Source organism: Pinus tabuliformis, chromosome Q (assembly GCF_031772625.1).
Source record: "Pinus tabuliformis cultivar Carrire ecotype Pingquan chromosome Q, CPIR1, whole genome shotgun sequence".
Lineage (NCBI taxonomy): Eukaryota > Viridiplantae > Streptophyta > Pinopsida > Pinales > Pinaceae > Pinus > Pinus tabuliformis.
In genome coordinates, this window is record NC_142296.1 from 50,929,794 (window position 1) to 50,943,155 (window position 13,362).

At 39.2% G+C, this 13,362-nt stretch overlaps 1 protein-coding gene across 4 annotated transcripts in view; it reads left to right on the forward strand.

The window, feature by feature from the left end:
* Positions 1-13,362, forward strand: part of LOC149218258 (uncharacterized) — a 512,634-nt gene that overhangs the window by 103,786 nt on the left and 395,486 nt on the right. For all 4 annotated transcript variants that reach the window (XR_016249149.1, XM_089383868.1, XM_089383867.1 and 1 more), the window contains one exon: positions 7,042-7,177. Coding sequence is in view for 3 of the 4 variants with exons in the window: in XM_089383868.1 (XP_089239994.1) it covers positions 7,042-7,177 (136 nt within the window). In the remaining variant the exon portion in view is untranslated. The remainder of the gene's footprint in view (positions 1-7,041; positions 7,178-13,362) is intronic.

The following is a 13,362-nucleotide window of genomic DNA, read 5'->3' on the forward strand; positions in this document are numbered from 1 at the left end:
GAAATGAAAAAAACAATGTTGCATGGATAAATAAAGCAGAAGAATACTTTGAGATATATGACATCACTGACGATGACGAAAAGCTCAGACATGCATCCATGAAAATGGAGGGAGAAGCATATAACTGGTATATGTGGTGGAAAAAGACAACACATGTCATTAGCTGGAGGAAATTTAAAGATGCATTCTTCAAAAGATTCCAAGGTGTAAAGGAAGAAGAGTTCTTTTTAAAACTCATCAAACTATGACAAAAAGGAAGTGTCGACGAATACACTCAAGAATGGGAGACCTTAGTAACACGAGTACCTGGGTTATTAGAATCTCGTCTAATTCAGTCATACATCTCGGGACTCAAAACCCATTTACAAGCAGAACTTGAGATGCATGACATTACATCTATAGAAGTAGTAAGACGAAAAGCAAAAACAGCCGAAAAGAAATCCGAACCAATATTTTGGTCAAAAGCGGAAAAAACTTATGCAAGACAAAGGATACCCCAGTATGTGGACTCAAATAATACAAGATATGTTCCACCGCATCGTCGTGAAGATGAAAAATCTAATGTGGAAATGCAAAGAATAAAGGAGGGTAAATGCAAGCGTTGTGGTGAGAAGTGGGACCCCGAACATAGATGTGCTAAAGGAAAAGAACCAAATAACCTATATAATTGTGGAGCAACCAATGATTCAAACAGTGAAGATTATGACATAGAAGACACAGAAGACGCCCCAGAATTCTCACCAGAATTAGATGACGGAAGTATTCCGCAAGTGTCATTATCAGCTATGACAGGTATATCACAACCTCAGACCTTAAAATTAAAAGGACACATAAAGAAGAACAACATAGTGGTTCTCATCGACTCGGGTAGCACACACAATTTTTTAGATGCAACCGTGGCAAAGAGACTCAATATTTTTTCATTTCCCTTGCCAAACATGAAAGTGATGGTAGCTAATGGTAAGAAGATTGAAAAGGTAGGGAAATGCCATAAGGTCAATTTGCAGATTCAAGACTTTAATCTAGAGTCTCCATTCTTCACAGTACCGTTAGGAGGAGTAGATGTAGTCTTAGGTATCCAATGGTTACGAACTTTAGGTACTTATGCCGCCAACCATCAAGTACAATTTATAAAATTCAAATGGGGAGGTCAGAAGTACAAGCTACACGGATTCCAAGCACCAGAAAATCAAGTTGTATCATCATCTCAGATGATGAAGCTGAGTCGAAGAAGAGCACCTGCTTATGCAATACAATGTCACCAATTAGAAATGTTATCTGCAAATATGACCAGAAAAGAGTCACCAGAGATACAAGATCTGATTCGGAAGCATGAAAAAGTATTTCAAGACCTACCTATGAAGATGCCACCTAATAGGGAAATTGAGCATACAATAGAAGTCAAGGCAAGATCAGACCCCGTCAACATCAAGCCATACCGATATTCACATCACCAAAAAAAGGAAATTGAGAGATTGATCCAAGACCTTTTAAAGTGTGGGACCTTGATCATCTTGGAATATATAATCAAGTGGAAGGACTTACCGAAGAAGACGCTTCTTGGGAGAATGAAGCATTTTGTCAACAACATCCGTCGTTGCATATGCTTTGAGGACAAAGCATTCTTTCGTGAGGAAGGCAATGTTATGTAAAAAATTAGTTAAATTAGGTTATTATTTAATTTCAGTTAAATTAGATGAAAGGGCACGATCATAAGATCATGCCCTTTCCCCAAAGGGTGTCCATGGCGATATATAAGCCAGGCACCCGCAATTGTAATATCATCATCTGTGAATTAATCAATAATACATATTTTTATATATACATTTTTCTGCGTATCAAAAGTTTTTTTGCTTCACTTATTGTAATGATGGTTGTGATTGTAACGCCAACGTGGAAGGACCATGACTAGATGAACCTCTGATTAAATATATGATAATTATTCTTAATTAATTAACACAACTGAAGGTTGGATAGCCTTACCAATCCTCGGTCCGAGAGAAGCTTGTTGCCCATCTGTTTTGCTTAAAGCTATCATCGCTATTAGCTGAATTAAAAGACACAGTTACTGGTGGTGTGCCGGTGGGTTACACCTATTGCTTTCTTGTTGGGTACTTATTGCGTGCTGTGAATAGGTGCATATGCACCAGAAGAGGGAGGAAGTGGCAAGCCACCGCCTGCCACCTAACAAAGATAGGATTGTACAGAGGAAAGCATGGACTTTTCTTGTTGGGACGCGAAGAAAAGGAGGGGACACACTCACAAGAGGATACAAGAGGGCCCAAAGGAAAAACAAGAGAGGTAGATTGAGACAGACAATTGGCTAGACAGAGAGAGAGGTTCTTCAAGAGATTTTGGGGACTTATTTTGAGTCCTTTCTCGTTGACATAACTGGTTCCGACTACTATTAGAAGGCATTCAAGATTCATGCGAGGTGACATATGTATTGGTGGAGGCATGAAATAATTGATCAGGGGCAAAGCTGGAGTTGGTTATCAAGTTGTAACCTAGAGTTGGTGCTTGGTAACCTTGAGCTTGTGCTCTGTGACTTTGGGCACCAATTCCCGTGATTGTGTTTGAGACCATGTTTGTCTAAGCTTGTGTGGGCATATTAAGCTCGGTAAATGAGCAAATGACGTGTAAACTTCCCTTTTGCAAGCACTTCCTCAGACCCTGGATCCAGCTCGGGGGTGTGTTGGAATTTCTAAGTCTAACTGTTAGAAATCCTTCATGTACTTTTTGATTTATTTCTTCCTACTTGTTTTGTTAATTAACAAGTTATTTACCATGTAAATACTGAAAATAAATACAAGTACATGCTCAACACATATAAATCATCAACTGAAGGAAAAAAAAACAAGAACACAAGTGACACCGTTATTTTTGGACTAATGTCCTTGGAAAAACCCAATGCGGGAAAACCGGTGCAGCTATCTGAGGGTTTTATTATTAAGCAGTTTTAGAATACAATCTGGGTGCCAAAAATGGCTCACCCAACAGAGAATGCTCTCGGCAGTAGTACCTCTCAGTCGGAGATAGATATTCCGGCTAAAAACCCCGGATGAACAATCCCACAGCTCTCAGCTCCAATCTGCCCCACGAAATCTCCCAGCGTCTGCCTCTAGGGATTGCGTTAGCCTCTCTGGCCCAGCGTCAGCCCAACTAGCCCTGCATCAACCTCTGGAGCCTTTGCGTCACCCACGCTGGCTCTCCTCAGGCACTACGCAGCTCCTGGCTGCCTCTGCATGGCTTTTGGCTGCCTCTGCGTGGCCTCTAGCTGGCTCTGCGTCCCTCTCTCCCGGCTTCTGCGCTGATGCTCCTAGTACCATCTCTGCCTCTCTGCGTCTGTATTCACCGCCCCTCAGCTGCAAATTTGATCACTCCCTCGATTTCCTCAGCAAGCCCTGCCCCAAAAAATCGAATTCTTGATCAACTCGGTGTGTTCTCCAAGTGACCCTCAAGCCTCCTCTTATACTTTTCTCGTTGACAACTCAACGGCCGAGATTAAGTCCCTAATCAATGGCTAAGATTAGATCTGGTTTTATCCATGACTTTTGGACCATTCTAACTCAGTTTTATATTAATTCACATTGATATTTTATTTTCCCTAAGTTTAAACTTAGGGACTCCATTAAAAATATTAATTATTTTAATATGTCCCAAATTGGTTAGATTTTGCCCAAACCATTTTTAGGTATTGGAGATCTCATGTGCTTTAGCCTCTCCACCAATTTTCGTGGCTAGAGCACATCCGAAGCTACCCCAAATAAACAGGGTGGTCAACTGCAAGAAAGGTTGCAGTGTAGCTGGCCTAAGGTTGGGAGTTAGTTTTTGTAGCATCGGATAGGTGTTCTAGTCTTGATTTGTGTCAGAGAGGCTAAGAACACGATATCTTCAAAACCCATAAAAGGTTTCGCGAGATAAGCTTGTGAAATGCCTTAATTAAATTAATTAGCCATCATTTAATTTTTTCCTAAGTCTAACTTAGGAAAACTGGTTAATTAATAGTAATTAATTAAGGAAAAGTGAGAATGCTCTAGAAACTCACACGGATTGAGTTTGAGATGATATTAGTCGTTGATGGAGATTTAATCATGGCCGTTGGTTCACCAACGAGAGATTACAAGAGGATGTCGATGGGGATGCAGATAGATACATCTCAGAGAGTGTTCAGCATCCAGCTGCAGCGATTCAGAGCAAGGGCACAGTTAAGCACTGACAGGGAGTTCTGTAGCAGAGTGGCAATGTGAAGATTCGAGAAGCCCACCCGAATATGCTACTGCAGCAACTGATTAAACTTCTCCTATTTGTTAATTACTAAAACAAATTATTTACTGCTTCCTACAGCAAACATCGAGGCTAATACAACTGCAACCTTAACTTAATTAATTAATTTTCCCAAAACAAGAATAGAACAATAGAGAAAGATACACACAAGTGACAATATTTTTTGGACAAATGTCCTCGGAAAAAACCAATGCAGGAAAACCGATGCAGTAGATTTGAGGGTTTTTATTATTATGTAGAATTATTCTGAATATAACTCTCGATGCCCTCCCAACAATCCAATTACAGAGAAAATCACTTGGCAAGAAAGACTGGTGAGATTACCTCACTCAACACTGTTGATCTCGACTGATTTGGCAGCTGAATTGTGAGTTCCTTGACTACTTTTGTGCTACCCTTGCATGGGCCTTGTGTTAGCCTCAAAGTCACTACGTCAGCCCAACTGAGGATTGATCTGCCTTTAGGAGCCTTTTCCAACCCTCCCAGCTCAGAAACACCAGCTCCTTCAGCAAATTTAGACCTCTGCGCTGGAAGTTGTTTTGCTGCTCTGCATGGGGCCTGCATGAGCCCTTCCTGGCTCTGCATCACCCTCTCTGCCCTCTGCGCTGCCTCCTCTGTGTGTCTTTCTGCCTCTCTGCTAAGTATTCTTGGCTCTGGAGAAGATCCTCCAGCCAAAACTCTCTCTTCCCCTCTCTGCAATAACTCACTATCGAAATTCACCCGACAGTTTCTCTGCTTCAGAAAATCGAACTTCTAAACTCTCTGCGTGTCTTTCTAAGAGACCCTCAAGCCTCCTTAAATAATCTTCTCGTTGACATTCAATGTCCTAGATTAGAAGCTAATCAATGGCTAAGATAATTTTTGCTTGATCCTCGTCTTCTTCTAGAAGTTACGCCCACAATTTATATTAATACCCTTTAACTATTTTATTTTCCTAAGTTTAGACTTGGGGTCGCATTAAAAATAATTAATTATTTTAATAAAACTGTTTCTGGGTGGAATTTCCCAAAACGCTTTCTGGGTTCTTTGGAATACATGTGCCTAAGCTTCCTTGCAAAATTTGAGACTTAGAGCACATTTGATGCTACCAAAAATCAACAGGCAATGGAATTTTGGAGTAGGAGAATCCAACATTTCCAGTGGCAGTTTGTCGGAGTGCCGGAGGCATTTTCAGTCCACAGAAAGGGGCTGCGTAGGGGCCTATGCAAAGCACTAGTGGAGGTAGTTCGATTTAGCTCAGGAGGAGGTTGAGTCAATTGCAGGAGGCTGGGATAATTTTCCAGAGGCCTGGACGATCACTTCCAAAGTTGCAGCACTGTGTCAAAGACAAATTCGAGGTAGTTCTGAGCAGTTGCAGTAGAGGATTGCGCAACATCTGCACAGAGGCAGGGGTTCATGGATAGCCAGTGCAAGTGGCCGGATTGCTGTTGGAGAAAGGAAAAATTCCCTTGCCAATATTTTCTCAGAAGGGGCTTGCCAGTTTAGACAGCTAGTTGTACTCCATAAATTGCTGCATAATAATATAAACCCTCAACTGCTGCACCGGGTTTTTCAGGGACTTTTGTCCAAAAGCAACGGTATCATTTTTATTTTGTGTGTGCATTATTTTCTTAGTTCCAGTTTTACTCCCACAGTGCATTTTATTTTTTTGTGAAAATTGCGGCAGTGATTTTATTCGTTGTTTGTCGTAATAGCAAATAAAATGCACATAATAATATTCAGTTAGAAGAATAATTTCCAATTGCTGCAATAGTGAAAATTTTCACAGGGAGGAGAGTGGAAATCCCTCCTTTGGTTGCCAGTCTTTTCAATCCATTCAGATATAAGTATCCTTGAATTATGCATGTTAGATTATAATATGCCTTGTTGGAGTTACAATCAATAGTCAATCTTGTGCCATTTATATAAGGATGCCTGGTTCACTTTAAGTATGTGGATGCAGTTTTTTTATTCATTTGCAGGTTGGCTGATCTGATCCTGATTGGTGATCTAGGGTTTTGAGCTTATATTTCTAGATCTATTGTCGTTTATTTTTTTTAAATGATGTGGTTGTTATATCTTGTGACATAATATTTCTCTTAAACTTACATATGAATGCATAAGATGTCTTACTATTCTAGCACTTTGGCATTGGCTTAAGGGTTTGCCAAATCTGCTGTATGGTCCAATTTGTGCTTTGATACACCTTTCTTTTTGCAATTTCCTGGCATATTTAACATCTGAAACACATCCTTTAAACAAATAAATGCAAGAAATAGTACAACGACCTAGTTTATGGTGCTAGCATCACATTGTTTTGAGGATTCAAATACTGGTTTGCTGCATTGTTTATTGTCTCTTTCCAAATCTAAATAACAAACATCCTTAAACTCATGATCTAAGCACTTAAATGGTTAAACGTTCCACCAACTATGCACATCCACACAGAGTATATGTTAACGATTATTGCTTCCAGAACTTGGGTATTCTTTTCACTAGGTTTGATTTGTATGTTGCGTTCAACATAAAAATTGTTTAAGCTAGAATGTTTTGTCAACTAGGATACTCTTGATAGTGAGAGACACTGTCTATGCAATTTATTTGGAGTGGTTGCGGGTAGCATGCCTATGGTTATGGTTATATTCAGTATTTATTGAAGTTCACACTATTTATTTTCTCCAATATCATATCATGTTAACTTTCTGACATTATTCAAGAGTATGTTGTCATTCTGATTTAATTTAATTTTTTGAATGTATATTTTATCAAACAAAGACGTGGATACACTACTGAAAGACAGGAGGGGTTACTTATTGGAGAGAAGTTGGATTATTTGCAATCTAGACTCTTGCAGAAAACATTCAGTAGTTTGTCACAACCTCTTTTAAAGACTGGCATGTGGATAAACAAGGTTATTTCGCTACCCTTAGAAAATATGTTTTCTTGAATTTTTTTAGCTAGTACTCTTTTGTTTTATACTTTGAAGCTGTATAAAACTGACAAGAATATAAATGACTCAGGCTAACCTTCTATGAATTACTGATCTTACATTCATCACACTGTACTGTTTCTTATGGTCAGTTTCTCATGCTAATTTTTTTTTTTTAACTGGATATATTGGTTAAAACAAAAATGATGTTTAGAGTTGCTTCAACCAATAACAAAGTTAAGTGTACTATTTTGATACATGAGATACACCATGGTGTCTACCATCCACAACAATGCTGACTGTTGATTAGCTTAATAAGGGACTGATTGCTCACCATTATCAATGTTCATTCCAAACCTATCACTTATAAATGGTGCCAATTCATGAGTTTCAACCTTTCCCTTTCTATTGGGCTTTCTAATAGCTTTGCAAATAACAAAATGGTGAATAAATGAAAATTGCCTAGAAGTGGGGTTTGCTAAGGCACATCCTTTATTCGTAAGAGGTTCAAGGTACAAATCTTTTGGAGTGGTGGTTTGTATTATTTTCCTTTGAAAATGAGATAAATGAGGTTACATGGCAACCTAGTACCAAGGTGAAAAGGATTTGTGAAAATGTGCTTTTCTAAGGTTATTGGCAAATTTTTTTTAAGGTTATTTTGGCATTTCTTATTATTTTATTCAGAAGTTTATGAAGCACTTATTTGTAAGAAGGTTCCCAAACTACAATCCATTTTGTGTACATTGCCCGTTGAATGAGGATAGAGTCCGTGACAACCAAATATGGCTCATGTACTAATAAGTAATAATCTAGAATATTTGGAAAATAAAGGTATCCATTGAGGATAAATAAATATATATTGAATAGATATATGAAAATTGACACAATGGAATACAATGAGAGCCCCATATACATATTTAGGCAGGATGCCCTTTCATGAATGGTCATGTCTTTTCACTATACAAATTATTATTTAACTATGAATTATTTAATTATATATTTATGTTCACAACATTGCCTTCCCCTTTAGAAATACTTTGTCCTCAAAGCATATTTATGGAAAGGCTTGATGTCATTCTTTCTAGCTTGTAATGTTTTTGCATCACTCTTTGTTCTTGGATCTGTCATCTTTGATGATACGAGATGATACAAAATTCTTAGTGCTGAGAAAAATTGTCAACGGAAAAATGATCCAACCATCCCAATTCGATTTCTAGCGTAACTTTGCGCTTACTCAATACCATAGATGAATTGTTATCATAAGACTTAATTGTGTTGTCATCAATATTCTTTGGAACATAAGTCAATCGTTTTTGTCTTGAGTGATATTGATATGCCGACTAGTTGAGCTGTCTGCTCTTATGATTTGGATGTCGATAAGGTTTTTTGTTGACCTGATTTTCCCTTATCATGCTTGAGGTGATTTCTTGATTTTCTTCAGGTATATGATTTCCTTCATGCACAAATGTTTGGCTGATCGTTGGATCTTCACTTGGAATTTCTGTCATTTGCATTGCAACATCTGAGTATGTTTTCATTTCAATTGGATTGGGATTTTTCTGAATTGTGAGATTAATTGGATCTGTGTTTGTTCCCTTTTCTTCAAGTTGGATGTTTTTACCTGAAGACTTTGATGCTTCCTCCTAGATAAGTTGTTCTATTCTATTTTCCAATTAATGCTTTTTATTCTTAAATTTTTTAATTTGAGCGAGTAGATTTTGGCTATGGTTTCTAAAACATGAAAGTTCTTCAGCTTCCAGTTCATCAATTTTTTATTTTTTATTTTTTTTTGATTGTTTTAATTTCTTCTAATAACCTTTGATTAAGGCTCCTCAAGTGAGAATTTTCTTCTGTTGATTTTTGGTAGCATCAAATGTGCTCTAGCCTTGAAATTTGGAGGAAAGGCTAAGGCACATGAGATCTTCATGACCCAGGAATCGTTTTTGAGAAATTTCACCTAGATGAGGAGTTATTAAAATAATTAATATTTTTAATGTGTTCCTAAGTCTAAACTTAGGAAAATAAAAATATTAATGGGTATTAATAAAGATAAGGGTGAGAAGCTTCTAAAAGACGAGGATCAAGTCTGTTTTAATCTTTAGCCGTTGATTAGAGACTTAATCACGATTGTTGATACATCAACAGGAAAAGTATAAGAGGAGACTTGAGGATCATTTGGATATACACTAGTAGATACTCAGTATCTCAAGGAAAATCGATTCTCAAGAGAAGGAGATTGATTTCAGAGGGAGAGTTTCAGGGTGGAGGAAGAGGAGGGCATTAGCAGCAGGCAGTGATAGAGGAGGAGGTGATGCAGGGACAGTGGGAGACAACACAGAGAGAGACGCAGTCCAGAGGAGAGACGCAACCCTCACGTAGGCTGACGCAGAGGGATGCAGAGCCACGCTAAGCCACGCAGAGTGACGTAGAGGTGACACAAGAGTGGGAGCAGGGTCTCCAAAATGTCAGAAAATCTCAAGGGGAAAGTCTCAGGTATTTTCTTTCAGCTTCTTTGTAAAATCATTCCTTGTAAAAGCAATTGCTGCTGAAGATTAATAAAGCCCTCATCTAATGCACCGATTTTCCTTCATTGGGTTTTTCCGGAGACAATTGTCCAAAAACAACTGTGTTGATGTGATTGGTTCTTGTGCATGTATTTTTATCTGGGTAATTGTGTGATAATTGCAGTAGAATTTATTTTAATATTTGCTGAAGGGATTTCATAAATAACTTATTGTGAATATTAAGTAGGTGAAATAAATCAATTGCTACAGTAGAATTTTAGTTTAGAAAATTTCACATGGTATCAGAGCAGAGATCCAACAACAGGAGAGGAAAATCGACTATGGGTCAAGAGCATGATGCAGAGGTATCTACTCAAGGGGAGTCGTGTAGATTTCCAGAAGAATGAACAAGGGACATGAATTACGATTATTCTATGTTAGCTTCCAGATTAGAAGAAGAAATCGCTTGCTTAGTAAGCTTTGCCTCCTTTGAGGTTTGGTATATAGACAGTGGAGCTTCCTGGCATATGACAAGAATCTGAGAATGTTTTTCAGATTATCAAGAAGAAAGAATGAATTTTCAGATCACCATGGGAAATAAGGCAAAGTGTACCCCAGTAGGAAGCGATACTGTAGTATTTCAAACCGAAGCAGGAGGGCGGCTTTGATCAACCAATGTGCTGCATGTGCTAGGATTGGGGATGAACTTACTCTCCGTATCTCAACTTCAAAACAAGGGCTATGATGTTTTCTTCATTAAGTAGAAAGTATATGTCAAACACCGGAGTTGGAAAAAGAAGGCCCAGATTGAAATCAGAAGTAACAAATTGTACAGGTTACAACTAGAATCACCAATGGCACTAATAGGCAGTAATGGAGACAAAGATTTGAATGAACTATGGCACAGGAGGATGGGACACTTACGCCATGGGGCTCTGAGAATTCTCAGGAAAACTGTATCAGGAGTTCCAGAACTAAGTACCGAACGCAACGATGTATGTAAAGGGTGTGCTCTGGGCAAGTATGCTAAAGCAGCATTTTCCGGAAGTAACAATAGGGCTAAGAGTGTGCTAGGATTGATACACTCAGACATCTGTGAACTGATGTCCACAAAAGATCTTAGTGGTGCCAAATACTTCGTCACCTTCATCGATGACCATTCTAGGAAGACTTAGATCTACTTTCTGAAAACCAAGGATGAGGTTTTTGGTCGATTCAAAGAGTTCAAGGCTCTAGTGGAGAATCTGATAGAAAAGAAGATAAAAGTGTTGGCTCAGACAACAGTGGAGAATATGTTGACAAGAACTTCATAGATTTTTGCGCTAGGAAGGGCATCAGAAGAGAGTGGACAACTCCCTACAATTCGGAGTAGAATGGAGTAGTAGAAAGGAAGAACATGACTATTGTGGAAGCAGCTAGGGAAATGTTGTATGATCAGGATATGCCTAAATTCCTTTGGGAAGAAGCATGCAGCACGACAGTTTATGTCCAGAATGGGACTCCACACAAGGCATTGGGAAAAATCACTCCGGAAAAGGTCTTCACCGGGAAGACACCTGAAGTTAGTCATTTCAAGATATTTGGGAGTTTAGCGTATTGCCATATACCCGAAGAAAATAGAAAGAAATTAAATCAAACTACTGAGAAAGGATATCTTGTGGGATATAGTGAGAATGCTAAGGCATATAGAGTCTATCTTCCAGGGAGTAGGAAGGTTGTAGTTTGGTGTGATGTAAAGTTCATGGAGGGCAGAGCTTTCAGAAAGTCTCAAGAAATGCCTTCCGAGGAGCAGTCGAAAGACGAGCCATTGGTCCAACCACTTTGACCAGCAGGAATTAGTACCAGAAATTCTCTTGAAGACAAAGCTTCAGAACAGGAGGAATCTCAGGAAGAAGAAGAGCTGATAGATGTGCCTACTACCAGTGGAAGAATGAGCCGAGAATTTCGACAGATTCTACGGGATGCAGAGGACTTCATTGGTGCACCCAAGAATAATAAAAGGGAGCAAAGACAGCCAGACAGATACCAGGCCTTAGTAGCTCAGGTTGGGGAACCTTCTAGTTTTTAGGAGGTTGTTCAACATCAAGTATGGGTAGATGCTATGGTGGAGAAATACAACTCTGGTCAATGATGTTTAGGAAGTAGTACCTAGGCCTCAGGACATGTCAGTGGTAGGTTCGAGATGGATCTACAAGGTCAAATATGCTGCAGATGACAATGTGCAGAAATACAAAGCCAGGTTTGTGGCTAAGAGGTATGCTCAAAAGGAAGGGATAGACTACGAAGAAACCTTCGCCCCAATAGCCAGGTATACTTCTATTAGAACCGTGATATCTCTTGCAGCATAGATGGGGTGGGAGATTCATCAGATGGATGTCAAGACGACATTCTTGAACGGGGTAATAGAAGAGGAAGTATACATTGAACAACCAGAGGGTTTTGAGACACATGAGAAGAAATCTCATGTATGCAGATTAAAGAAAGCCTTGTATGGGCTTAAACAGGCACCTAGAGCATGGTACGGTCGAATTGATGGCTACTTGCAGAAGATGGGGTTTGTCAAGAGTGACGCAGACCCTAATCTCTACTATCTTGTTGTAGAGAATGAACCTCTAATCCTAGTGTTATATGTGGATGATCTTTTCCTGACAAGATCATCCAGGCTCATCAAAGACTGCAAGAATGAACCTCTAATCCTAGTTTTATATGTGGATGATATTTTCCTGACAGGATCATCCAGGCTCATCAAAGACTGCAAGAAGAACTTAGCCACAGAATTCGACATGAAGGATTTGGGATAAATGCATTATTTTCTGGGGTTGGAAGTTTGGCAGCAGAAGGGTGAGATCTTCCTTGGACAAGGGAGATATGCTACAGAGATCTTGAAGAGATTCAGGATGCAGGACTGTAGACCTATGGCTACTCTAATGTTCACCAATTGGAAGAATATTGATGCATCAGAAGATACAGATGTTGATCCCACCTTGTACAGGCAACTTATAGGGTCCCTGATGTATCTGGTCAATACCAGGCCAGAGATTTGTTACGCTGTCAACACCCTCAGTTAGTTCATGGTGGAACCCAAGAGGGCGCATTGGGCAGCAGCTAAACATGTTCTTAGGTATATACAAGGAACAATCGAGCATGGACTATTGTACACCTAAGGTAATGAAATCAGGTTGAGTGGGTTCACTAATGTAGATTGGGCTAGAAGTTCAGTAGATTGGAAAAGTACAACTGGGTACTGTTTCAACATTGGATCAGGAATGACCTCCTGGTGTAGTAGGAAACAGAAATCCGTGGCTTTGAGCTCAGCTGAAGAAGAATATATGGCAGCTAGCACAGCTTCGTGCAAAGCCATATGGCTTAGGAAATTGCTTGTGAATCTGTTCAGGAGAAGGATGGAATCAAATGTTAGGATATTCCGACACATAGGAAATAGTTAAGTATAACTTGGTCTAGTGTAGAGTTAGGTAAAGTGTGTTTCTTTACTATGTACTTTTGTAACTTACAATCCGACGATCACGATATGTAGTGATCTGACGGTTCATTCTCTCCTCGGTATTACCGACACTTGATCCGTGACTTAACACCCGATTGGTCCATGATCTCTATTTAAAGAGCATGGAGGGTCATTTGTAGGTTAACCGTTCATGAGAGAAG